Source organism: Falco punctatus (genome assembly GCF_963210335.1).
Source record: "Falco punctatus genome assembly, chromosome: 9".
NCBI classification, from domain to species: Eukaryota; Metazoa; Chordata; class Aves; order Falconiformes; family Falconidae; genus Falco; species Falco punctatus.
This window is the reverse complement of record NC_137589.1, coordinates 42,589,260-42,615,931: the sequence shown is the minus strand read 5'-3', so window position 1 is coordinate 42,615,931 and position 26,672 is coordinate 42,589,260. Positions and strand designations below refer to the sequence as shown.

At 39.9% G+C, this 26,672-nt stretch overlaps 1 protein-coding gene across 4 annotated transcripts in view; it reads right to left on the bottom strand.

Annotated features, from left to right (window-relative positions):
* The window catches only part of MAPKAP1 (MAPK associated protein 1), a 107,598-nt gene that overhangs the window by 48,326 nt on the left and 32,600 nt on the right, over positions 1 to 26,672 (bottom strand). For all 4 annotated transcript variants that reach the window (XM_080401425.1, XM_080401424.1, XM_080401423.1 and 1 more), the window contains exons 5-6: positions 13,271 to 13,443; positions 7,381 to 7,557 (exon numbers count right to left, since the gene is read on the bottom strand). In XM_080401425.1, coding sequence (XP_080257551.1) covers positions 7,381 to 7,557; positions 13,271 to 13,443 — 350 coding nt within the window. The remainder of the gene's footprint in view (positions 1 to 7,380; positions 7,558 to 13,270; positions 13,444 to 26,672) is intronic.

The window sequence follows — 26,672 nt, the reverse complement described above, 5'->3', positions numbered from 1 at the left end:
GGGAATACAAGTCTGAGCTCAGATCACTTCAGATGTGGCACCCCTAGCCCACACCGTGACACAGCCCAGGTGAATACATGACACCTTCAAGCCCTCACCACGCAGGAACACTTACTCCTGGCCACAGTGAGACACGGCGGCCAGTGACCCCCCTGCCTGGGCATGTGCTGGCTACCTGCTTGCTGTCCTGCAGCTCACTCACTCGTGCTCTTCTCGCGGCTGCCAGAACAGCAAGCGCACGCTGTCCCCTTCTACCCTGCTCACAGCACACCGCTACCTTATTTACGCCAGTTAAGCTTTGCAACTCAACCTCATCTGCCGGGAGTGGCTGGGACAGGCCAAAGACACAGTTAAGAAACCTATGATGGGTGCTCAGTTATGCATTATGAAAAACGAACTCGCCTGCCACGCTGTAAGGAGCGCATCAGATGGGGCTGATCTCAGAGCACCCCCCAGCTCCTCAGGCAGCTCAGCGCCAGGCTCCTCACCCCGTGGCACAGTCCCACTGGTGTACAGCAGTGTTTCCTTCCCATCAGTTGTGAGTTAGACTCATCTGAATTTCATTCTCAATTCCCTTTGTTCCTGGCAAAAATGAAACTGCCTAAAAGCCCAAATTTATGTTCTCTAGACCATTTATTATTTATAACTCTATCTGACTCGTCTCCAAACCAAATATTCCCAACCTTTTCATGCATCTACTTTTTCCCCGCTGTATTTCTGCCACATGTTTCATACAGAACGAGAACTGAGCCCACTGCTCCACATGAGGGAGTAGCATCCATGTCTGCAGTGGTGAGATTGCCATCGGTACAGCCCAAGGATTCAGGGGGTTTGACTAATGCCATACAGTGAGCAGAGACCTTCCTAAACCCTTTACTGGTGAGCAAATCTTCCCCTAAGCTGCTGCGGAGCCCTGCAATATGCACGAGCACTGCACAACATCTTTCTTTTGCTCAGCAGCTTCCTGGTTGTTCACCTCGCTTCCCAAAGCCATTACAGCTCCAGTCCAAACTGATCCACCAAGCTAAACTTATTGGATTTTTTAAAAGTAAAAAGCCTCTTATACAAGTATATATATAGTTATACTATAACTATGAAAAGGAAACTACCTTTGTGCTTTTATTTAAATGACATGATATTTGTCAATGAAGTGCTACAAGAAAAGCCTTGCATGCTGGACCCAACCATCAGAACACTGACTCAAAAGATATCTGGCGCCTTCAGGTAGTGAATAAAATGCTCTGCAATACAGAAAGAAGGTTTCCAGAGAGCTGCAACCGAAATACAGGAAAATAAACTCCAATATGCAGGAAGAAAAAAAGAAATGCCAACTGGCAAAGGCAAAGAAAGTCTTCCAAAACCTCCTCTGGCCAAAACGACTGGAGTCACAGCTTTACTTTTTCCCTTTAGTACAAAATGTTTCTCAAATGTGTTTTCCCCCAAAACACAGTGGGCGCTGCAGCCCACCCCATGGATCTGCCCCACGGGGCCATGAACCAGGCTCGGGGCTGCTTGCGGCAACATGCATCTGGAGCCTCCTGAAAAATGGAAGACTGTCTTTCGATTCCTGACACTTCAGCAGCTAAAAAGCACATGCTGCTGTTGATCCCGCTCATTTCAGGCCATCCTGACTTGGTTGATTCTTTCTATTGAGCAGCTGGCCTGAGAACTGTCAGACTAATTTTCCTGACACTCTATAACTAACTCATGCCTGAGCCACGGCCATTCTTTGCCTCAGAGCTGGATCTCATCCCAGAACAATCTTTAAAAGTTTATTTCACTGATCAAAGCAAAATAAGAAAAACCTCTGTGTTCTACTATATTTAGTGTGCTATCCCGTAAGTGAGACTTTGGCAAGAGCAGTGAAATGTAAAGCGCACCCCGCATTTGTAAACTTTTGGATTATTTGCTCTGGAAGGGAGCCAGGGGGTCTGAAGTGCCCGTCCCAGCTCCGGCGCACGGTTCTCCCCCTCCCCTGCTCTGGCTCATGAAGCGTGCAGCATTGTCCTTCCCTAACAATACACCGAAGAACCTCCATCACGACATTTTAGCACTCAGGAAAGCCAGAAACCAAAGGTGAAGGTGGATTTAAGCCCAGACCAAAGACCCTGCCATCATCTCGGGGTCAGGCCAGCGTGTCAGAGCACATTTCCAGTGCCGCAGCGATGGAGAAGCCCCGCGCCGTGCCTAGTGTGCCGGAGCGCGAGCAAACAGGCAGGGAGGCTCGGAGCCACCCTCCACACTGCATCGCCTGAAACACCATCAATCTACTGCAACCTGCCTTTATGTGAAAATAGCACAGTGAGGCTCTTCTGGAAGAAATACATACCCCACCTCACCTTGCCAGCTTCCCAGTTATGCTCTGCATTGATAATGTTGCATGAACTGTCCTCGCTCAACCTAATTCCAGCATATCCTTAATTACGATTATAAATTACATGTTTTAGCTTACTCTGCTAACGTGCGATACCTTTATTTTAAGTCAACACACTAGAAAACGGGACGGACAAGCAGATGCTATTCAATCAATTAAAACTGCTCCTTACAAATTGGAAGCCAAAGAAATTCCTTAGCTTGTATTTTCTGTCATTTTGCAAAAACATACCTGGGTGACAAGGTTAAATCAAGCAAAGGAAATCCCTGGCACTTATCATCCACAGGCATTACTGATAAATTGTGCAGTGGAGGAATAAAGGATTACCTTCTGTATTTTTTCATTACACTTTTCTTTTGTTACAGAATACATAAATCCATTGTGGCACAATGTAATATGTATCATCGTGCTACACCTGTGGACGTTTCATAACGGCTGCCATGTCTGTGCAGTCAGGAATGATAAGTGAACCACCCGTGAATGTTAATGATAGTGATCATTCTGCGGTAACTTGGCTTTCCATCTTCTTTTACAGCCTCAGCGCTGGAGCCAGGGTGGCAAGGTTCAGAAGAGGAAAAAGAAAACAACAGAAGAGGCAAGAGCTTCGGCGGGCTGACGCCAGGGTGTTGCCTGAAGGGTAACGGTGCTCAGAGGCAGCATGGAAACAGGCAGTGTCCTCTCCAGGGGCTCCATTTGCGAAGCAAAATAAAACCTCAACACTTAAAGGACAAAAGGCTTCTGTTCTGAACGAGAAACAAACTTTCCCAAAACCTGCCTTTCCAATCTGGAGCAATTTTAATTTTTAGGTGCTTTTTTTTTTTTTTTTTTAGCACTGAAGTGGAATTTATAGCACTTAAAGCTCACTGCAAAAAATGGTTGGCATGGTTGAAAGTGTCTGTGAATGACTAAAAACGATTTCCACTTGATCAGCACAAAGTCAAAGTTAAGATTAAAAATCCCAGTTGATGCAATGTACTTAACTTAAGCTGGGTAATTTTTAAGATAAACTGCACAGTGACACAAACCAGAATAACTATGCCAGCCACATTTTTTATTCTGAGTCTAAATGATCTTGCTTTTGTGCATCTCAGGTTAGCCTGGGATAAATCTGTGCTCTGTTGGCTCTGTTCTGACACTACTATAAGCTATCATTAGACATCCAACAAGTCGGCTTCCTGCTCTGCCACCTCCTTGGGGTCCTGCCTCTCCCTACTCACTATCCTGGGAGCCTCGCTTCTTCACTTTGGCATCTATATTAACTTTCTTAAATTTGCGGTTTATGAAAATTCTAAAACATACTTTGCAGATCACCTGCACCCATGTTAACAGGCCTTTTGTGTAGTGCTCCATAAAAAAAAACACATTTCAAAGCTTTGAATTGCATTTGTAAGTGTATGGTGAAAGCCTGATACTTTAAAAATGTTTCAAACCTCGATCTATCAGGTATAGCAGAGGTGTGGCTTTGAAAAATACATATATAACAGTCAAAGCAATGTAAACATAGTATCAAAACAGAAAAGAATTGCTACAGGGCACAGAAACTGTATGCCAAATTTCATCTGTGTGCCAACTGGCAGCTGAGCTACAACTCCTGGAAACACCATTAGATCGAGCATGTCAAGTTGTGATAATAAAATTTCCGAGGGAAAAAAGCCCTAATGATAGCACAGATTTATTTTAAGCTACCTTCGCTCAGAGTCTTTCAGGTATTCCTTCACCATCTCAAGACGTCTGCATTTACATGAATGCAGTGCTTTGTTTGACTCCTCCTGACAAATCATACTCGACATCAAAGAGGGCTGTTTGCGAATGCTGGGTTTGACATTGGACAAAGTACTGCTTTCCACAACAGACATTTTCCAAAAACATAACTCGCTAGACTAATGGGCAGTTAGAAGCCAGAATGACTGCCCTCCGTCTTCTCCTTGTGTAACTTTGCCAGAGTCCTTGGAACTTGCCAAATTCGGTCATGCCTGCTTAGCTTGCTCGACTGATTGTGCCAGAAAAGAAAATAAGACACAGATGTATTTGAGCTCTTTGAGATGCCAGTAAGAGAGACAGCTAATGGCTTCATTTCGACCCTCCCCTACCAGCTGGGCACAGGTGGGGGGATAATGAGGTCCCTCTCCCTAATCAAACTCAATTATTTACTACTCTATATAGCCACAAAGACATTCACATTCAGCTCAGAATATAAAATGCACTGTGGGCTACTTCCAACCACCGCCACTGGGTATTTATAACTAACTCAAGTGGCTAAGAGTTTGCCTTGGCAGGAGTTTAAGTGTATAAAGTTCTGCAAACTGTTTCTGCTCAAACATGTCCTGCTGAAACGGGGTCCCTGGCGAGGTTCCATAACTGTCAGCTTGGAAACTGCACAACATCTGAAAATATATCCAATATGCAGGATGGGTGAGATCTGAAATAAAACACCATGCTTCATCATGAAGCTTCTCAGAAGCATCAACTTTTTTCAACAGTGATTCAATATTAATAAACATTACAACTCACAAGCCTGACACAGCAGCAGCTGAAATACTTCAGCATGAGGGGGGGGGGGGGGGGGCAGGGGGAAAGGATGCAAAATATAAAAACACAATTACATGCACTAGTAGGATGACAGGGAAGGAAGAAGATGTAGAATTTACAACAAATCCCTACAAAAATAAGACAGCACGCACATTTAAACTCACAGAAGTAACAACCTTTTGATCAGGTAATTCTCCATCCTAGAGGACACATTAAAAATTCTAATTTAAATCTAACTGTTTACAAAAAGGTATTTACACAGGAAGTACAAGCAATTTCAAATTAACATGTGGACACAGAAAAAACCCAAACCCTCTCAGAAAAGCACTACTACTTAAGATGCAGTTGTCCTATTTCTAATCAGCAGGACCTCCCAAGTTAGAAGGAAGGTCCTCAGATGAGTACAACTTAAGTTAAATCAATAGACCTCACATTCATTTTGCAGGATTTGCAGCTGGACCTTAATCCTGCTACCAGCACTGGTCAGAGACCTGCTGGCCAGGCCAGGATCCTGCTGAGGTCTCTGTGCTCCAGATGGGAACACTGGTGCCATCTCCTCCAAGCCAACATCCTGAAGCTGAGACCACATCTGTTCATTGCATTTAAATACTAACCCCTATTTATGTACTGAGTACAGGCAACAGGGGTTTAGGAAGGAGGCAGTTGAGAAAGAAAGGGGACTCCTTCCAGGTTAGAAATCATCAATTTAGACTTGTAATGATACAGACTTCTTAACTGGTCTACCTGCAATAAACATTTGTGATCCTTTTTGATTGCATGGAATTAGAATATAATTTTCTATGTAACTCCTTGCGTTTTTCTGGGGACACTGAAAATGCGGGATTACCTTGAAGACAAAACACTCATGAAATCACAAAATTTAAAAAAATCAAATCCATGGCAATAGCATTGACTCTGGAGAAATGCACGCAAGTGAAAGAGATATTCCCTCTTCCAGATAAAACCTGCAGCATTCCTCAGTCAGGCAGAAGGAACTAAATATTCTGCAATCCCACAGGCGGGAAAGTCGGTTGCCCGGCTCAGCTGTGGGACTGTAACCTGCACGGACCTGTAGCCTGACTGGCAAGGCTGCTTCATTCCCTCCCTCTATCAGCTTCCACACGACTGCACCCAGTTCAGCACAGCTGAATATATTTACCTGGAATAACTTATTTGTAAATACTGTGGACAGAATATTTTCTTTTCTAATGACCTAATGCAGTGGAATACAGTGAATGGGCCTTTGGGAAATACACATGGGATTGCTGAAAATTTCTTTCAGTAGGACGCTTTAGAATGTCTCTACGAAACATAGTACACAATAAAGAACATACAAATGTAATTAAATACATCAGAATTTTTTTTTAATGTCTGATAATTCAAAACTGGAAGCAGCTGTATGGTTGTGAAATGTCAATAACCAGGAAAACCCTATTTGCATTTTCATTCCAAGAGATCCAAACATGAAACATTTTTCCCAAGTAAGAAGTCGTTCATACTGCTAGTATTTTCTTATAGTAATTAAGGCGTTCTTATGGTTTAAAAGATTTTTCACTCACAAGTAAAGAAAAATAAAAGTGATCAAGCACAGTATGTACCACTCAAACACTAATTCACTCATAATGACATAGTAAATTCTTCTTGAGCTACAAACCAGACAGCTTCAAGTTTCAGTGGTCGATGGGGTCTTCCTCTTCAAAATTCTGGGCTTTAGAGTGGTATGTCCAGTCCTATTCTAACTGGCATGCTTATTTACTGTTCATTTCTCTCCTCAATCACTGCGTTGTTATTAATGCACTCTGCAACTATTCGTATTTAAAATTACTTGCTTTTCAGTCCACTAACCAGTCTTAAAATGCAAATCTATGACTTTGTCTATCAGGATTTGAAAGATATATGGAATACCCAAACACCACAAGTACACTTTTTTCCTGCTAAAATTCAATCTGTTTTCCCCAAATAACTGAAAAGTCACTAGAAAGATCAGTTCTTAATACCTGTTGCAAAAGGCTCTGGATATCCAACATGAATGACTTCACAATTCTCTTTCTCTGAAGCTATTATATATGTTATTTATTATTCAGAACATATTTTTCAGAAATAAGCAGCAAGGCTGGAGCAAAATGAAGATTATGAGCTCAAACTTTGCGTAAATTCTGAGTATGTACTAGTGGGAGTGCAGCAGTTCAGTGTTCCCCACTAATCACAGGCAGAGGGGTTTATTTCTTCCTCTGTAGGTTCAGACTTAGGGTGACAGGCTCACCCGAGCTGCTGCCAGCAGCATTCGTTCCCTTTTCCACCTGCCTCAGGACAGACCCCGGGGCAGGGCATCATCTGCAGCCAACCGCAAACACACGCGCCCCCCAAATGTTGCTACACTCCGACAAAGAAAAGTAGAAAAGAAAAAAAAAGACGTGAAGGTGGCATGGACACACGGATGTTTTGCAGCGATGGAGAAAGCTAGCACCCATACTCACATGCGAACAAAGAGCGACTGTTTTGCTGCCAGGCCGGGGGAAGAGTACTTTTCAACCAGCGCCAGAGTGCTGAAGCCAAACTTGTGAATGGGTTCATTGGAATCCAAGGGTGGAAAATCTGTGTCAACCTCACCGTCATCCTCAGCAATATGGAGACAGTAGGCATTGACGTTGTCGCTGAAACAAAGACAAACCAAGCTTACTCAGGGGAAGCTAGATGACCAGTTCAGTTCAGCTGATCAATACCAGTCACTAAAAACCAAATCAGCCAGACACGCCTATTATACTTAAAAGCCACTGATGGCATGTAAATACACATGACTCAACTAAGTCCCCACGTATCTTGCTACCATAAGCACATGGTAATAGAAAAGCCCCCAAAGCCTCAGAGTAAAGCAGTGAGTCTCACTTCACCATTAACTGAACTGAAGCAAAATACTGACAGTGATTAGAATATTCTAAAGTCTACAGAAAGTTTAGGGACTTCTCAAAGTATTTCTCCATTTATGAAAAAGTATTTATTTACATGACCATTACATTTTAGAATAAAAGACAAACAAGCAGTGTCTTTCTATCTTTTCATAAAGCAAGCAATTGTGAAGAAGTTTATTGAACGCAGGCTTGAAAAGCAGAGAATGCTCTCAGGCGGGTAAACAGTATCATAAACGACAGGAAAAGTAAAAAATCTGTTCAACGCAATAGCAGTGATTAGTAGAAAAGCTACCTTTTTCAAATACCTAAGAAGGCCAGTCACTAAAAGCAGTTCCAAATTAGTATAGACTGACAAGCAGAACTAAATAACACAGAAAGTTTTAAACAGCTGCAATGTGAAGAAAATTTGAAAGAAAAATCTAAGCCTCTTTCTTTCCAGATACAAAAGCCCATAGGGAAATAACAATATATATACCAAACAATATATATACCAAATCATATTTTACTAACATTAAAATCTATTTCAGATGTTAATATTTAAATTATTGACCTACAAATAAGCATTCTTTCTTATTGTAAATCTGCCAGCATCCAGGCATTTTCCACCGCCATGAAGTATAGCTTGAACTTTCACATGGCAGTGTGTTTCTAAACTCTGCAGTTTAAATTTAGAGTTTTAATTGCATGATTGATGCTTAAATTAATTAATTGCAAAGTGTATGCTAATTGTTTAATTGGTCGCTTGATCTATATAGATCATTTTTTGAATTAAATGAGTTGATTTACAAAGTTTATTGATTGGATGTGACAATGAATTATTTCTCCGACTACCTGATTTGCAATTTTCTCAATTAATTCACAAACCTTTGGTTGCAACTGTGCTTTATTGAGAGCGCTTAGTCCAGGTCATCTATACGCACCTTGTCATGACTAAAGACATTTATTATATAAAATAGGTAATAATGATGCATTACTATTAATGCAAACTGTAAATTTGCTAACGAAAAGGTAATCCAGCAATGTTTGTCATATGAATTTTGAAAATTCTGCAATACCATTCAAGAAACTTTCATGAGTCTCTGGACTGTTATGAAGAATGGGAACATCGCTGTAGAATTAATTTTTAACTTCTTCAAGAGTGTTTAAGTAACTTTTAGGGAAACTGGTGAAAGGGAGCGCTGGGAAGAGAATCATTCAGCACACCCTGACCCCCGGAGCAAGCCGGCAGCCAGGAGGCTGTACAGTTCTGCGTTGCTGCCAGTCTTTTTAGGAACAAGCTAAACAAAAAAGCTGCAAATAATAGATACAGAGGATCCTGCTTACGCAGTGAGAAATGTCCAGCAGGATTTTCAGGTCCTTCTTTTATTCCACTTAGATATCTTAAATCCTATAATGGTTTAGGTGGGAAAAAAAAATAGGATACTTAAATCCTATAATGGTTTAGGTGGGAAGACCACCCAATTCCAGCCTCCTGCGACAGGCAGGGACACCTTCCACTAGCCCAGGTTGCTCCAAGCCCCGTCCAGCCTGGCTTTGGACACTGCCAGGGATGGGGCACCCACAGCTGCTCTGGGCAACCAGTACAGGTGTCTTGCCACCCTCACAGTAAAGAATTTCTTCCTTGTATCTAACTAAACCTACCCTCTTCCAGCTTAAAGCCGTTCCCCCTTGTCCTATTGCAACGGTCCCTATTAGAAAGTCTGTCCCCACCTTTCCTACGAGCCCCTTTAGGCACTGGCAGGCTGCAGTAAGGTTTCCCCGGAGCCTTCTCTTTTCGGCTGAACACCTCTCTCAGCCTGTCCTCATAGCAGAGGTGCTCCCGCCCCTGAGCATCTTCGTGGCCTCCTCTGGGCTTGCTCCAGCAGGGCCATGTCCTTCTCATGTTGAGGGAATACAGACACCAAGCTCCACATGCTCTTTCTGTCCGGTTCAACAGAATTCAAAAGTCACCCCACACCATGAGGCTTCCCAGTCTGAGCAGTCACCCAACGCCTGTCTTCCCACAGCTGTGCTCTCCGCCTCACACCGCTGATTGTCTAACCTATTTGTTTGACAGAATTCTGCAATGTGCGGCCTTGTGTGCACTTAAAGCTCTATACAAGTAACATTAACATTTCCGTTTGGTACTTGATGCATTTGCATAATTCTCATTAAAGCCAGAGGAACACATAGACACGCAGGCAACAGAACACATTCGGTGCGGTCTCTAAGCAATCCAAGTGCCAAAAAAAGGTGGTGGTAACAACTTATCTTCCGTCAGTTATACTGAAAATACACAATATTGGTTAAATCTCATAAATTAAAGGGGTTACAGATGTCTTAAACATGGAGTGGGTTTCTGAACATTAACACACAATCTGTTGAAAAAAGCCAGCCCAATGGGTAAAGCTGTTCTGCATTTTGAACTTCCACCAGGGTGAGATCAAAGTCCTGAACCTTAGGCTTCAAATCACAAGGTTCAAAGTCTTGAGAATCCGAGTTTGCTATGGACAGGATGTAAAAGTTAGGTATAACTGACAGATGTAATACCATTCTTCACTTCTAAAAATAGGGAGTTTATTTGAATTTTGCATCTCACTATTAATTCATTCCTAGAAAGGGATTTAGTTTATTTTTTGCACGTGGAATCATTACAGCACATCTGTCAGGGGTCGGCAAGAGAATGGTCCACTGGGTTATGACCAAAGTTCATATGTAAGAGGCCAGCAACAGAGCTGCTAACACTGTCAGTGGTTCCTCATATCAAGACACTGAATATAGACAAATGTAATACAATTATAACAAAAAAGGCAGCCTAACTGAATACAAAATGTTCCCAAAGCTGTCAACTAGTACTCACTCTCTTCAGAGTCTCACATCTACCTTTTACGAAAAAGAATTAAGCAGTAATATATTCTTTTCCTAAAGACAGAGGGGTTGCTTCTCTTAATTACAAAGTCTACAACCTCCTCATTATTCTCAAATTGCGTCACTGGTAGGTGTATTTGTTATTCTGCACGCATTGTGTATCACACTTGAAGCATTCTCTATATGTATCTTAGTGCAGTGCTCACAATGATCCTGATTTTTTCTTTTATACTCTAAACCGACTAGATCAGGAACAATAGCAAATGGAGGATGTCCAACCTACACAAGCTCTTTCCTTATTTGGAAATTATGAGAATTAGTTTACAATTAACTCACTCCTTGCTACAGGACTGGCAGTCAGCAATGCTAAAAAAAAGATGATGAAAACCTGAGAAATAATTAAGAACTACACAAGAAAACAAACTTCTTGCAACCTTGAGGCTCTGCCCCTTCCTCTGAGCATGTATTTCTCAGTTGCTGCTGTTAGACTGTTCGTGGGAACTCACGCCTCCATTATTAATTTTATTATTTCTGTCCTGAGATTTGATTACATTAGACAGCCTCCTTGGCCATGATCACTCTTTGACACATTATAACATCCTATCCTTCAAGGCAGACAGTGAAATTTACTTCCTCCCACTGCTAACTTTTGCTGTGGGCAAAGATATTTCATGGAATACCTCTACTCATGGGTGCTGTTCCATTTGAGGTGTGCTGTGCTCCTGAAAAATCTACATGTGTCCAAAGATTGACATTAGTGGTGTCTTGCTCGTTAAAAAATAAGCTAGTCATACACAAAGGACACTTACAATATAGTGAACAGAAATTAATAACAAATTAATGAAATGAATTAATGAACTGCAAATGAAAAGGCACCATCTGCAAATAATTTTCTATTTCTACTCCAGTGTTAAAAAATGACAACTCAAACCGAAAGTGTTTAGCCTCTGAAACATCTCATATGTCTGCTGAGAAGAGCTAAGGGAAATCCTATATCCAGGGCAACAATACCCACAAAACTGTTTTCAGGAGGGGCTGCTTTTCTGTGTTGCCCTGTATCTGCTGAACAGAAATCAACTAACCCTAAAGCAGGGCAGGTCAAGTGACCTCTCAGCACCTCCCTTTCGCCCTTACAACTGTGCCACAGCAGGAGAGATTACTGTGTCCTCAACACTTCTGAAAAATGCTGAAAGAGCAAACTATACAACCCAGTACAACACCCCAAACTATTAATCAAATATTGCAGGAACAACGCAAAAGTGACAATTGGCTCATACAGAAAAAAAAACAAACAAAACTTTTAACCTTCTTTAGATCAGGAAAGTCACCTGCTAGTATCTGTTACTAATAACTCTACAACAAACTATTTTAAGTTCTTATTTTATGTTCTATGACCCAGCAAAACCTGAAGTATTTTACAGAACTGTTTTAAAACCAAAGTTGCTCAGATGAGTGGCTCTGAAGTACCTGTTTTATGTACCTTATGTCACCTACCATGACAAAGTAACAGCTCTTACTGAACAACACAAGTTCTCCAGCACAGCAAATCAAATCCATTATTTAGTCACAGAAATCTTAGGGGCAGGGTTCTTTCACAATGAAGATGTAAGCAATGACTACGAAAGACACTGAAAAATCCACTGACAACTGACGCTAAGATTTCTGAGGACAAGACAGATGTTCTTTACAGCAAAGAGCCAACGTGACTGAGGTCAAAGTCTTGTAGAAATTATAAAATACCACATGACAGAGGTTTTTAAACTAAAGAATGCAATTTTATTCACAATTTCAAAGAAAACTAGTATTTATTTTGTTTTCAGGATCCTTATTTGCACATCTTTATTTTAGTGATATCTCCAGGATGACGGCCTGGAAGGACAAGAACCTTTAGCCCCTATACCTGTCAATTCTTAGAAAACCAGAAATATTTTAACAGGTGTATAATGAGTTAAGGTCAGTATGTCAGCAAAATGACAGCAGAAAGCAAGTAAGTGGTAATGCTGCGGTTCTATGACAGAATTCTGACTAGTTTTTGGCATACTCTCTACGGCTAAAATCTATTCTATGGCTTCAGGACAATACCAACAGTACTTCCACGACACATGTCACCCAGCACAGCGACTGCCCTCTCCATGAAGCTGTAGGAGGAACTGGTACTGTGCAGACAAACCAGAGCCAGAACCGGGGTACCTTCTCTCAGGACAAACAAGAGGGGGAGTTACAGATGAGTTCTGGATTTATTTGACATCCTTGTGAACTTAGCCATTAAGAACACTACCAAAAAATAGATGGGACATAAAACAAAAAATGCCCCTGTGACACCAGAAAAGATAAGATTTGTATTATTTTCACATAGAGCATTTTGAAATTACAATCCATTTACAGATCCAGGGTTTCATATGCTTATCATTAAACAGTACCCAGTAGTTTAATTGAAAAAGAAGTGGATATAGATGCATGTGTAATGCTCAAAAGGAAATACTGATAAATGTGTAGGTGGTTTCTCTAAGATTTATCTATAAAAACATTGACATGGAAATCCATTTTATTATGCAAAAAGGCTGCAGAGGAGAAAATTAGAGATCAAGAGGTAGTAAAGAAAGAACATTACTTCAGTTTTGGTTCCCGTCCCTCACTTGTATATTGCCAGCATATTAGTCCAATCAGGTCATGCACCTTGGCATTTGCTATCGTCACAACTGTCATGGGCTGTAGTTTGTCTTGGCTTGTGTGCAGTGGGAGGTAGACATCAATTTTTTTGGTTGCCGTTGTACCAACATGACCCTGTCGAGAAAATATATTTCATTAGAATGTATTAAAAAAAAAAAAAAAGTATGACAGAGCTAATACAAAATCTGGTGCAGATGGAATTCTTTTCAGTAGAAAGATTAAAATACACTGCTACAACTTAAAATTGGAAGAAGCTTGAACGTTTAAATTCCAGTTCTTTCACTGCTGTTTAATGTATCTGTAAAAATGATACGAAATATTTGGCAATGATTTCACAGATTTCCATAAAGTGTCTGAAATTCGCTGCAAGATCCCATGTTCTTGCAGGATGGAAAAAAAAAAAGAAGAAAAAAAATAATAAAAGGGTGGGATGGGCTGGAAGAGAGAACTGACAAGCCTACCTGAAGCTTCAAAACCGTTTTCCCATTGGTATTTAACACTAGCATTACCCTTGTTTCAACATTTCTGTTTTCTTCTGTAGTTCTCGCCCACTACTTCCAAAGCTCACTCCCCTCAAGTGCAGAAGTACCGACTTACCGTGCCTCATCGCCTCAGCTGGCACCCCCCTGGTACCCAGGCACAGGCATCTTCCGCAGCAGTGCCAAAGCAGCCTGTCTCATCACTAGTTACTCTAGTTCTGCAACATGCCAGATCGCCAATGCTACTTCCTTTTTAACGTTCTATTTCCCCTCCAGCTTTAGTGTGGGACTCTTCCTCCTCCTTTCCCCTTCACCTTCCCGCCCCCGCTGCCTTGCCAGCAGGAGCCAAAGGAGCTCACACCTGGATGCACAACAGGATAAAACCCAGGGAAACTCTCAGCGTACGTAAAAGGGGAGACTGGAGCTTGGCCAGCACGTTGCCACAGAAAGGAGGAGAAGGAAAAGACCACCACAGCTGGCAGTGAGCTACACATAAACCTAAAGTGGAATCTCACAAATGCCACCGATGCACAGCTCAGGTCGCTGTCTGCCAGCCACGCGGGCCGCTCGCCCAAGGGAAATCAAACCGGGCAACATGACCGGAGCAGAGAGTTGGGCAAAAATGAGTGTCGATCACACGTGGAGGTTAAGATGACATTTAAATGACATAAACCTTAGGCTTGAACTGGGGTTACCAAGAGAAGAGCAAAATCGCACACACAACGGAGCCATCGAACTATTTTGAACTATTTGAAGACAACCAAGGAGGATTAACTAATACTGGGTTTTATCGGAGCTCACCATATTAAAAAAATATCTATTTGGCACTGTGGAGATTAACAATTAAATAAAACATAAAATACGTAGCAACATAAAGATCTGTAACGTTTGCATTACAAGAAAAATGTTTAATCTATTGCAGGCAGGACCATATTTTTAAACCAGTAATCTTTTAAACAGACAAAAGATTGTATATCCTGATCCCCTCTTCAAAACCACCCCTGACATAACTACACATCTCTATCTATCTCTATACATATATGGGCCTCGAGAAAAGAAAGTATTATTCAGATTAATCACTCAGAATTCTAAGTAACAGGATAAAAGGATTCAATACTATACATCTATAATGAGAGTATAAAACAGGGAGTTAAATGCCATGTGCTGATATCAATATATTGTTAAAAAACATTTGATCCTTCAGTGTGATTATAAATTAAGAGAAATAACAGGAATTTAGAGATTAAAGTTATTCATACTAGCATAGCTAAAAGTATTATTAAAATCTATCCAAATGTAATTAATTTGTTTTTTAAAAAAGCATTTTTATAGTGCAGATGCCTCTCCTTCCCATGTTTTTAAGGTAGGAAGGAATCTGTTTTACTTATTTAAAAGGAAATGTTAAGATTTGTAACAGAATAGGTGACATTCCCTCACCTTGTTTGGATCAGCCTTAACAAGCCTCTGGGTGAGCTAGTGTGCCCGGGACTCATCCGGTACAGCCGGGCCCGTGAACAAACCTCACCAAGGAAATCATGAGCACAACAGAACTACAACTTCTAAAAAAATACAGGTTTGTTTACTTTCTTTCTTCACTTGGTTCCCTACTCACAGGACTTATTTTTAAGTCCTCTTAAAAATCCTAAGGCGGTATCAGGTAATGAATCACCAGTCTGAGAGTCTATCCCTGCCCTTGGCCAAGGTACGGACACGCCTGGGGCTGTGAGCATCACTTACGTTACGGTCATGACTGCAGGTACCAGCCAGAACGGGAGACCTGTGGTTTCAACTATATTTGCATTTGAATGAGTAAACAGCAGTTATCAAGAAAATTAATGTGACTTCTTGGCATGCTAAGTTAGCTACATACTTAAATCCAAAGATGGCAGAACCGTAAGTAATGCTTAGCCCTAATAATGGAAAGTCTAAGAAAAATCGACAACCAGATGTGAGAGTCGATGCCAAGGTTACAAGTGATACAGACAGCACAAAGCCAGAGAATGGACAAACGAGCCAAGAACTGTAACTAATACCCAAAACGATGAGATTATTCCATTAGCCCCTACTACAAGTACAGACTGTTTTATAAGCTCATAATCCAATAAACACATGTATTTAAAAAACAAACACATTCTAAGGACCCTGATCTTACGGCTGTCAGAAATATGACTGCAACTTCCCTCAGTCTACCTTTCCCAGTGCTCCCCTTTCTTCTTTGCCCTACACTGTGCTGTTGCTTTGTGTTTGTTGGTTTTTAAATAAACTTCTCTTTGTTCTTCCTCATCTCTAAACCTCCTCTACCTCCTCCGGTTTATTTGTACCGTCTTGCTTGCCCAAACTCTCTCCATTATCGATATCCCCGTTCTCTTACTCACAAACACTCAGCACGAACATCAAGGTGACAGGTGACTTAAACCAGGGGTTATTCATACACGTATCAGGATTCCAACTGCTCTTTGAGCAAGGGAAGCAACACCACCAGCAGCAGTACTGGCAAATGGCTCAAAAGCATCACTATTCTCAAGACCTTTGAAGAGGTGAGTGAATTATTTTTATTAATTAAAAGGGCTGTAAAACAGACTGCCATAAGATATTAGAGAGGCTGAAACCTGAGATTTGGAAGCCAATCAGACTATTAGTAATGAGAACATTCATTGCCACGTTAGGTAGGAAACATTAGTGTGGCCTATTACCACGCGGGTCAAGGCTCAGACTGATCAATCACCAAGTCCAGAGGGTCTGGAGGAAATCTCCACTGTGTTTATTGCAAATTGATGATATTTGTTCTGAAGTAGCACTAGAAATCCAAACCATCAGGTACATGTCTACAGAATGGAATGAATCCATACCCTTAGTCTGGTCCTGCAAAATATTAATTGTGTAGGAAGTCCCACAGAGCTCAATTACTTATCTGTGCAAAGCTTATTAGGTAAGGATTTGTAGGTGGTGGGACTGAATAAAAGGGATCCAATTATTAGTCTCAGTGGCCAAGAGTCAAAGACCTAGCCACGCTGGATTTAACTAGTAATAACTTGTGGGTTTTATATGGCGCTTCTAGTCTCTTCTTTAGGAGGAATCATTCAGAACTAGATTACAGACACTACTGGAAGCATAATTACTTTTTTCTCCCAACTAAAAATTGTATTCCAACTGTAAATGCTGAGGAAACCCAGAAGATGAAGTACAATTACCTATATATTCAAAAAGGCAGCATCAAACTTTATTAATAGATCCTGTATAAAATTCAATGGAAAATCTATTCAGGGCCAGGGGCCTTACCATTTGGAGTTTCCTTAATAGCCTCCAATAAATCTGGGAAGCATAAAGGGGCTGTTAAATTAACATTTTCCTGATCTGTCACCTGTGGCATAGTTAATTTGTCAAAAAATTCTTTTAGCTTGTCACTGGACACTGTATATTCTGACAAATGAAGCCTGGAATAAAATTGACAAAATATCTCGTTAATTTTCTAGAAAATCACAAATCTGATTCCATTAAGCTTTTATTGTTAGAGATGTTACATTCCACCAATCCTTTAAGGAAGCAAGGAGTAACTGGATACACAGCAATCATACAATTAAACATAGAAAACTTTCTCAGTATTTTTATTAATTGATTCTCTTAAGGCTATCTAGTACTGTCCTACAGTCTGATCTTGTGAAAATTTCCATTTGCTATTTCTATAGCATTTTCAACTTACTCAAAGCAAAATTATGTTTTATCATCTGCAATTCACTGGAGGAGACATGGCACTGTGCAGTGTACACAGGCTTGAACAGGCAAAAACCCAGGGATACTACTTCCCAAATTAAACACACAAACAGTGTGCTGTGGACATAAATCACTTCGTTTCTTTATATTTCTCTTTTCTCTATCACCGTCATCAGCATTCTCGGTGGTTGGCACACCATCGTTCTTTGGCACATTACAGCTATTCTTTCTGCTGCTATTCAAGAGCTGCACAGAATTATGTCTGTTATTTGACATTGCTGAAGAGTACAGCCTGTTAATTCCCCAACTTTCTGCTTTCTATTTTTTATACTTTAAATGAAGCAGCTCAATGCACATTTACGTACTTTGATGATAACCAGTGGCTAAGCTTAGGAAATTTATTCCCATTAATTAACAGATTTCTTTTGAAAGAATAACTTGGTATCTAAGACTACTGCTCCTGTGAATCCTTGCTTCTTGTGTTGTCTAAAATCAAGAAAGCCACAAAACAGTACAGTAATACTTGGTGATATATCATAACAGTAGCCAGGCTAATTACAAGAACATAAGCAGCAGCACCAGCACATACATATGTTGCCGGTACTTCTAGACACGAGAGTATGAGGGAAGGATATGACAGGCAACTCAAATGATGAATTCTCATGGATTTTCTAGGATTGTATTTGCAAGCTGTGGTGTTTAATTATATAAATACTGGTTACCACAACTATGACAAGAAAACTGCAGGTAGAATTATCTTCATTGGCTACATATAGTTTTAGAATCATCTGTATCATTAATATTCTGTAATAAAATTAATATGCTTTAAATACAAACAGTATCTTAAAAAAGAAAAGAATACATATTTAAACTCTTAATAATTCTCACAACACAAGAAGTCTTTCTAAGATTTAAAATTAACTTTTAATCAAAATCCATGGGAAAATATATACTTCCCTCAAATACCTGATGATGTATATCTTGAATAGATTATTGTGGGGCTACTAATATTCTTCTGCATGATAAAGGAAGTTTGGTACCATCTGTCCATCCCTAGGACAACTTACTCCTAAAATGTAGTTCTGAAGAACTTGCATAATGGGGAGGCAATGAAACAGTCATTCAGAAAAATGCACACGCCGTACCCTTCTCACTTCTGATTTGCTTCACTGCACACCACAGTAGAAAATTAAAACAAAGTTCGTAAGCATTTGTTAGAGAAAAGTGATTAATTTTCAACAATAATTTACTGCATCTTCCTGTACAACAGAGTTCTGTGACTAAATGTATCAGTTTAAGATTAGATGTTCTAATGATATAATGCAAAGATTTTACTGAATCATTATTTAGTGGGAGTCATAAAAACCTCTTAAAATTAATCTTTCATGCACATCTAGCTTATCCAAAGTTAGCATTTAATTAGATGGCCTTGGCACAAATGAGCTTACTACTTTATTTGCTCAATCAGTATATGTCTCTTCAGTAATTATAATTAATTCAAGTCATTGACTCACCTCCCAGCAAACAGTGCTAAACATTAGACAAAATGGAAACAAATGCTTATCCTTTTCCAAATGTAAAATGTCTTCTCACTTTTAAACTCAGTGAAATGTTTTTTGGTTTAGGTGACAGGGTATTTAATATACTATGTGATCCAGCAATCAGCTCCTAAATGTAACTTACTCACATATGTATTTAAACAACATACAGAAGTGGAAAAAAATGAAATATATTAACTCAACATTTACAACACAAACAAAACTTCTAACAAATTACAGCACAGATGTTTATGGCAATACGTAGGACTGTATTCTTCTAAGACCATCACTGAAAAGCACTATTTTCTACGCTCTTGAATAAAAAAAAAATTAAAAAAATGTAGAGCAATTATTTCTTCATCCAAAATAAGTGGGAATAAAACAGTCAGTCATATTCACTCATAAGCAAAACAGCTTTTGAGGGGCTGAGCAGAAAAAGAAGGGCCATGAAAAAAAAAGTTCTGTTTTCTTAAGTTTAGATGATCAAATATCTTAAAAGCTTTCAACAAGCATGTGGCAGAAACCCTCACACTGCAGCGCAATACAAGGACACTGCCGGCATATGGTTCAGAGCGAACACACTGGCAGCAAAGCAAGGTGATGAACATGTTTATCAGCCTCAGCATCTTGAGACCCACACTAGCCAGCAGTGAAACATGTAGCTGCAACTAGTAGATTTTGGTGCAGTGAGCAGAACAGCATCTAACATAATATGATGGTTAAATATTTATAGTCTGTTCATTTCATTCGTCCAGTGTTAACAGATCTGGAGAGAATGCCTGTTCAGTTGAACATTATGTTAATATTCAGGGCCATAACACTAAGCCATAGTGTTTGTATGAAAATACAGGGCAGTTCTACCCCTTTTTTATTCTCCAATGCACCACAGGATACTCTACTACGGCAAAAAAACAGGAATGATGTTTATTTCATCAGGTGGTTAAGCCGTATCAGTATTTTTCATTACTACAGCCATAGGATTACTTCTGTTACGCTCAAGTCACTTATGGAAAACACCAGCAGTGAGGCCACTGGGACAACTGGCTCAACACTGGCAGCAGTGACCACGCTACACTCGGCGCGCCTGCCAGTCCCCACAGATTTTCAATGAAGCTTCAAAGTTGTTGCTTCCTGAGGAGTGGATCTCCTTTGTATCGTCCTAGCTTGTGCTGCAGAGTTAGCAGATCACAATGTAAAATTCCATTAACATCATTAAATACTTAATTTATCTTATTCACACTGTCACTATTCATAAAAATTTAACCCAGTAATTTCCTGTTATACAAAGCATAACAAAGTATGAATATTTAACTACAAGGTAAATAACACACTATTATTTTTTATTCTAAATTGTTGACTTCACTTAGCATGTCTGCTTTGTACAGCACCACACTATTTTTCAATTAAAGGTCCAGATGTTTCAAAGGCTCCAGTAGGCAGCAGCAGTTATGAGAAATGCGCTATCTGCATTGCAATGATCACTACAACATCAGCTCCAGGCTGCATTAACATACTCATGTTTTATTCCAGCCCCCCTCCTAATGTACCAGTTAATTATACAACACACAGCTGAGAAACATAACCTCCAGAGCTGGACAGTTTCCTTCCACGCTTCCACCTGAACAAATTTTTATATACACCTCAAAACTACGATTTACATATATAACCACACAATCAAGTATCTCAGAGTACTTGCCTGCTCTTTCTTGGCATTCACTCGCACAATTAATAAAACTACGTAAGTCCTGAGCAAAGAATAAGACATATAATTCTTGTAACAGCATACTTCAATCATATTAACACACACTCGTTGACACAACTCACTTTAAAAACTGTTTTACTTGAAGTGCTATGAATATGATGATTTCTTGTTATTACTTTTTTCTGACAGATCTGATCTGTAATGGAAGTGTCCCTCTGTTATTATGGAGGGGTGGCCTCCACTAAACCCCAAGTTCGTCCCCTTTACAGCCCAGCCCTCACTGACTTTCATCAAGGTATCACTTTTAGGACAAAAGGACCCCGTCCACCTCTCACCCCATCGCGCCCCCATGGCACTTTGCCAGGAGCCAGCAGGAGCTCCTCCTGCGCAGCGGGTCAGCACGCTGCCCACAGCACCGCCGGTGCCAGGCGCAGGGCCTGGAGCTGCCCTTCTCCAGGGGGCTGCAATTCCCACCGGCTGCGATGGCACTGAGCTAACTGGGGATATTAAACCCTTATCTACTCCGTTCCGATAGTTCTGCTGAAGAATGAAAACACATATCCAAATTTATCAAAACGCAACTGCTACATCTGCAACAAAAATGCATTCATTACACAAAACTATCCTTAGTTTCCATGTAGCGAAGAGAAGGAATAGCCTACTTTAGAAGAATTATTTATATTTTACTTAGTAATCAACATTACAATTTAATACTGAGGAATAGTGCTATTCTTCGTACCAACAAAATGCAACAAAAAACTTATAATTAGAACTACACCATAAACGTTATTTGTACGTTAAGAAATACACCACAACATATTTTAATGAACAGATGCTATACAAAAGATAAATGTTTTCAGAAATATTCAATCCTTAAACAGATCAGCCTCAAATCCTACGCTTCTGTTGCACAAAGCAGACGGCTTAAGTTCCTCGAGGACATTAGCCAACCTTAGGTGGAACATTTTTAATACATCACCGTGTCACTTTTTAATGTGCCACAATCTATTAACCACATGGCAAACTAACAGGGATTTTTAAAATATGGGTTTTATAGCTTTGTGCTGGTGATTAATTAAATAAATAGCCAGCATTTCACAAATCATCCCTCTAATTAGTCTAAACCAGATACTTTGCATTCACTGGCATTATTGCCATCTGAAGCTCACAGAAGGGCAGTAGCGCTATGAGGACGAGTCTGTGCACTCCGGAGCACATCGTCACCGCGCAGCCCGGGCTGGCACGGCACCGCGCAGCCCCGCGGCAGAGGTACCGTCTTCACAGGTGCTGCAGTCAGCTGGAATTTGACTCCAGCTGCTTGGAAAAGATGTTCTGTGTAATTATTCTCCCTCATCCTGAAGGAAACAATCGAGATAACAAAGAAAACAGAGCTGTATCTGGAATTTGACCTGAAGTAGCAAAGTTGTATATTGCAGAAAATGAACAAATATTAAAGGCAGATGCTAGAAAAAAATTATGAGCTAAATGACATATTTTCTGTCAAAACATTTCAAAGTTGAAGCTACAACTAATTACATGCAGTCCGTTCAAAGAAGCCAAGGAAGGCTTATCATTAAAATGACTCAATTATTCTTAAAAAGAAAGGGAAAATCATCAATAAAACCTGCCTGAAATCTCATCATTTTTACTCTGCCTATCTAGATAGATCATTTCCCCCAGAGCTCAAATTAAACTCTTAATAGTTAATACGTTCCAGTTTTACTACAGGTTCTTCCCCAAATTATTATTAACTGGAATTTCCTATCTAGGAAGTTTTACATATGGAAATATGTTCCGCAGTGTTTAGTGACACTATCGCAACAGCTTTTCCCCCTCAATTTAAAAACCATCAGAGAGATGGAAAATGACGTAGCAGTCAGGCTGCTCACGAAGATGGGATTTTATCTCCTCTACCTGGTGACTTCCAGTCACTAAACCTGCCCCCTAAACCCATGTCTCCTTACACTGGGGAAGATACCTGCATTATTCGGCAAGGCTCCAGGAGCATGGGCTGGGGATGTCCCTCAGGCCACCAGGCCAGCAGGGGCCTGACCCGCTGTGACCAACGCGACACCCTGCTCTGCCCGCAGCACCCCCACTGCCGGCAGTGGCAGAGCAGCTTGCCACACGCGAGACCAGCCCACGTCACCTCCTCTGGCTTAGTCAGTATGAGAGAAAAGTCATGGGAATAAAAAGCGCAGCCCTCGGAAAATGATCTATAATAAATAATCCTAGGGCTGGATTACACCAAGAAAAATTATGTAGATTTGGACTTGGTTATATTACTTGTCAGTGAGATATTCTCATTTAATCAAACTAAATTTAAACAATTGCACTTCCAGCAATACAAGTCAAAGTTTTTGTACTACAAAAATTGATTAACAAAAGAATAAATGCCTTAGTTTTATTTAACAGCACTATTTCCTCTTTTTTGCAAGAAGAACAGAGTCCAATTCCAAGAAAAATACTAAAGCCTCTTCAGGAACGGATGTCTCAGCTGCCTCCTCCAGTTTGATGATTTCTCTTCAGAGCTTAAGAAACATGGCAACCCTGCAATACCAGGGTCGGCTGCCAAATCGCATTTAAAGCCGCAGAACCCACTCCCGCGTTCCTCTGGCCAGAGCAGCGGCAGCTCAGGCTTGGCACATCCAGCGAGCCCCACAGCCAAGGGGGTGCCAGCAGTGCCGGGAGCTGCTCCGGGAGCACAGCAGCAGGCACGCTGCCTTTCCAGCACTGAGGGGGTGGCCAAGAGCTGGGCAGCTGAGAAAAATTATTTTTTTATTTTTTTTTTATTTTTTTAATATATATATATAAATAAAAGATACCACAAATCTTATCGAATAAAGATTTGCAAGACCCAAGACTTAATTCTACCCTTTCCCAGCAATTAAAAAAAAAACCCCAGCCTAACCCAACTCAACCCAAAAAATCCCTCAAATCCACATCACAAGTTCAGACCTTGGATTTATCTTTTCAAGAAATCTGAAGTTCTAATTAACTGTATTGATAGCAACCTAACAGATTTTCTGTGGCTGACTTGACACTCTGTTTTTACTAGCAGTATGACTACAAAAAGAATTGACTGGCTAGGAAAATTTCATACCACTTCTTTTGGAAAATAATATTTACATTACATATAAATGTGCACTGAAATTCGATGTTATTTTCCTAATTAAGTACTGTTTTCCCTATTATTGTGCCCACAAAATTACTTTTATAAATACATTTTACACAGTATATTTTATACATTCTGCAATGATACAAATGACTCAGACTTTACAGTTGAGAAAAAACCTGGACTCACAGCTTTCTGCAGAGTTAATATTCTCACGATACTTTTCAGAAGACTGTCCTAATAATTCCAGTATGGCTAAAATATCTCTGATAATTATACCTTTTCTCCATAAATTTTCTTTACATTTTTATCTTGACATGGAAAAGATCTTTGCTTCCTACTCATGCCCACTTCATTCAGCACTAACGCTCCATTTCCCTTTGGAAATGCCCCCTTCAAACAAGCCAGGCATGACCCCTGCTGACCTAACGGAAGGGCTGGGCTCTCACCTGAGGTCATTTCAAGCCAAATGCCATTTAAACCAATTATTTAAAAAAAGAAATAAATGCATTCTGTGTGTAGGGAACCTGTATCAGCATTCCAGATGACCACAATATTGGGGGAAGAACTGCAGGACCAAGACTTTTCAACTCTTACATTACACCTCTCTCCCTGAAACTGAGTAGGTGCTGCTATGCCACCTTTTCATCCATCACGAAGTACCAGCCTTAAAAAATGGATCTCTTCTGCTCAACTGCAATAGCCAGTTTAAGTGGTATCTTTAAAAAAAACTACTGAAAAGTTTAACCTTAGGAAGATTTTGCCCTTCAAATATTGCATGTGAAAATGCACTGATGGGCTAGTTCAAGCAAGTTTAATTCATACAGGATTAAAGTCTGTTCTCCTGCAGATGACACCACTAAAAAAAACCCCAAAACCCATTATCAAAAAACCTCATACCACTCTGAAATGCAAGACACAGTAAGAGGGTTTCACAACACTTTTGTACATAGTGTTTTCAACACTTTTTTCCCCAGGACTTAGTCCCCCATCATATAATCGTATCACATCATATACATTGTATAATAAATTCAAATTCTACAGAGAGTAGCTACTGAGAATTATTTACCTATTTGTTTCAGATAGGTAAATAAAACAATCTCACATGGAAAAAAACGAGACCATTATATCACCTTTACAAATTCTAAGTAAGAAATATTTAATGAAATCTTAAATAAATACATAATAATTCAATAAAATCTCAATTTATAATGGAAACAAAAATAAAGCAATTACTACTCCATTTATATTTAATGTTTAATTACAAAACCAGAATTCTTTGGTTGTGATATTATGGTCCTTGAAGAGACCCATAAGAGTCCTTACTCCATAATTAGTGTCAATGTTTTAAAATTATTTTTCAAGTACAAAGGTCAGAGTACAGACATACTCTAAAAGACTATCCTCTGAGAAATCAAAAGAAACCCAACCCAATACCTTATTTCCCTCAGAAATCTTTCTCACAATAAACATGTCTGTTAAATGTATATAACCAACTCTCCTGCAAACAGCAGACATTAAAAACATTTGCTAATAAAACATATCCATATTACTTTGGCTGTTAAGAACCTTAACTTGTGAATACATTTTTTATTTGGTTTGATCTGTAATTAAGGGAAAGATAATGACATTAGTAAATTGCTAAAAATCAATTAGACAGCATAAAATGCAATATGATTCAGCCAAAAGATTAAAAAGTATGTTATAAAAACTATAAAATTCTTTAATTCTAATTAAGCTTGCTTTAAATGACCATGATCTAAAAAAAAGGCTTTTTATTTAAATGCATCACCAAACTGGTCATTCATTAAAATTTTCCTGTATGTTTCATTGTACCAGCTGTTGTTCTTCCTTTTTAATTTTTTTTTTTAAGGAAGATTTCATACTAAGAAAAATAATTTGGACGTTTTGTAAGAGCTCCCATAAAACTCTCAGGTCCTCTATTGACACCAGGCAAAGTCAGAACCATTTAATGAGCTCCCAATTGTATTCACAATGGTCTTTGCTTCACGGCATTTGTTGAAATTAAAATATTCAAAGCAGAATTACGATTTCTCCCACAAAAGCAAAGGCCTGTAACTTTACACTTAAACGTGCGCCTTCTACTTGTTGCTTCTTAATCAAAGAAACTGCGAGGTAAGGCAACCAACACCCAGCTCAGGCTTAACCTCCCCATAAAGCATCCCGGGCTTACAGAAACAGTTACTGACAAATGGTGGTTTACAGGTATTTTAAACTTTCTTTTATTGGTGTCTACGCTAGAGTTCAATGGAGCATGAGGGATGTCATGATGCCATCGACTCAGGAGACAAATTTGAAGCCATGTAGCCTTCTTAAAATTACACAATAATTTTAGTGTCTTATAACACTGCCTTCAATACATCAAGCATAAGATTAATTATTTTTTTTCTTTGCTACAGGAAGAATGTAGTGTTTGACATGCGTTCTTACTAACCATAGCACACCCCACTATTTTATTCACACATTTCATTAACTTCAACATTTCTCCAGTGCTCACACCTCTTTAGAGAGGAGTGTGCCAGTTTACAAGCGGCTGAGGTGAAAAGGACCTTTCAAGAGAAAAGCATATTATAATAGGCATTTACAATCAAGCTTAAACATAATCTTCTTGATAACGGTGCATATAAGGATTGAAGGGATGAGACGTTAATACAGGGAGGCTGCAGGAAGAGGTCGGGCAGGAGAGGCAGTGGGTGCTGGCCGCAGAGCGCAGGCACCAGTGCAACCATTTACCCGGTGTTCCCTGAAAGGCTACACAGCAAAGAGCTGGGAACTCT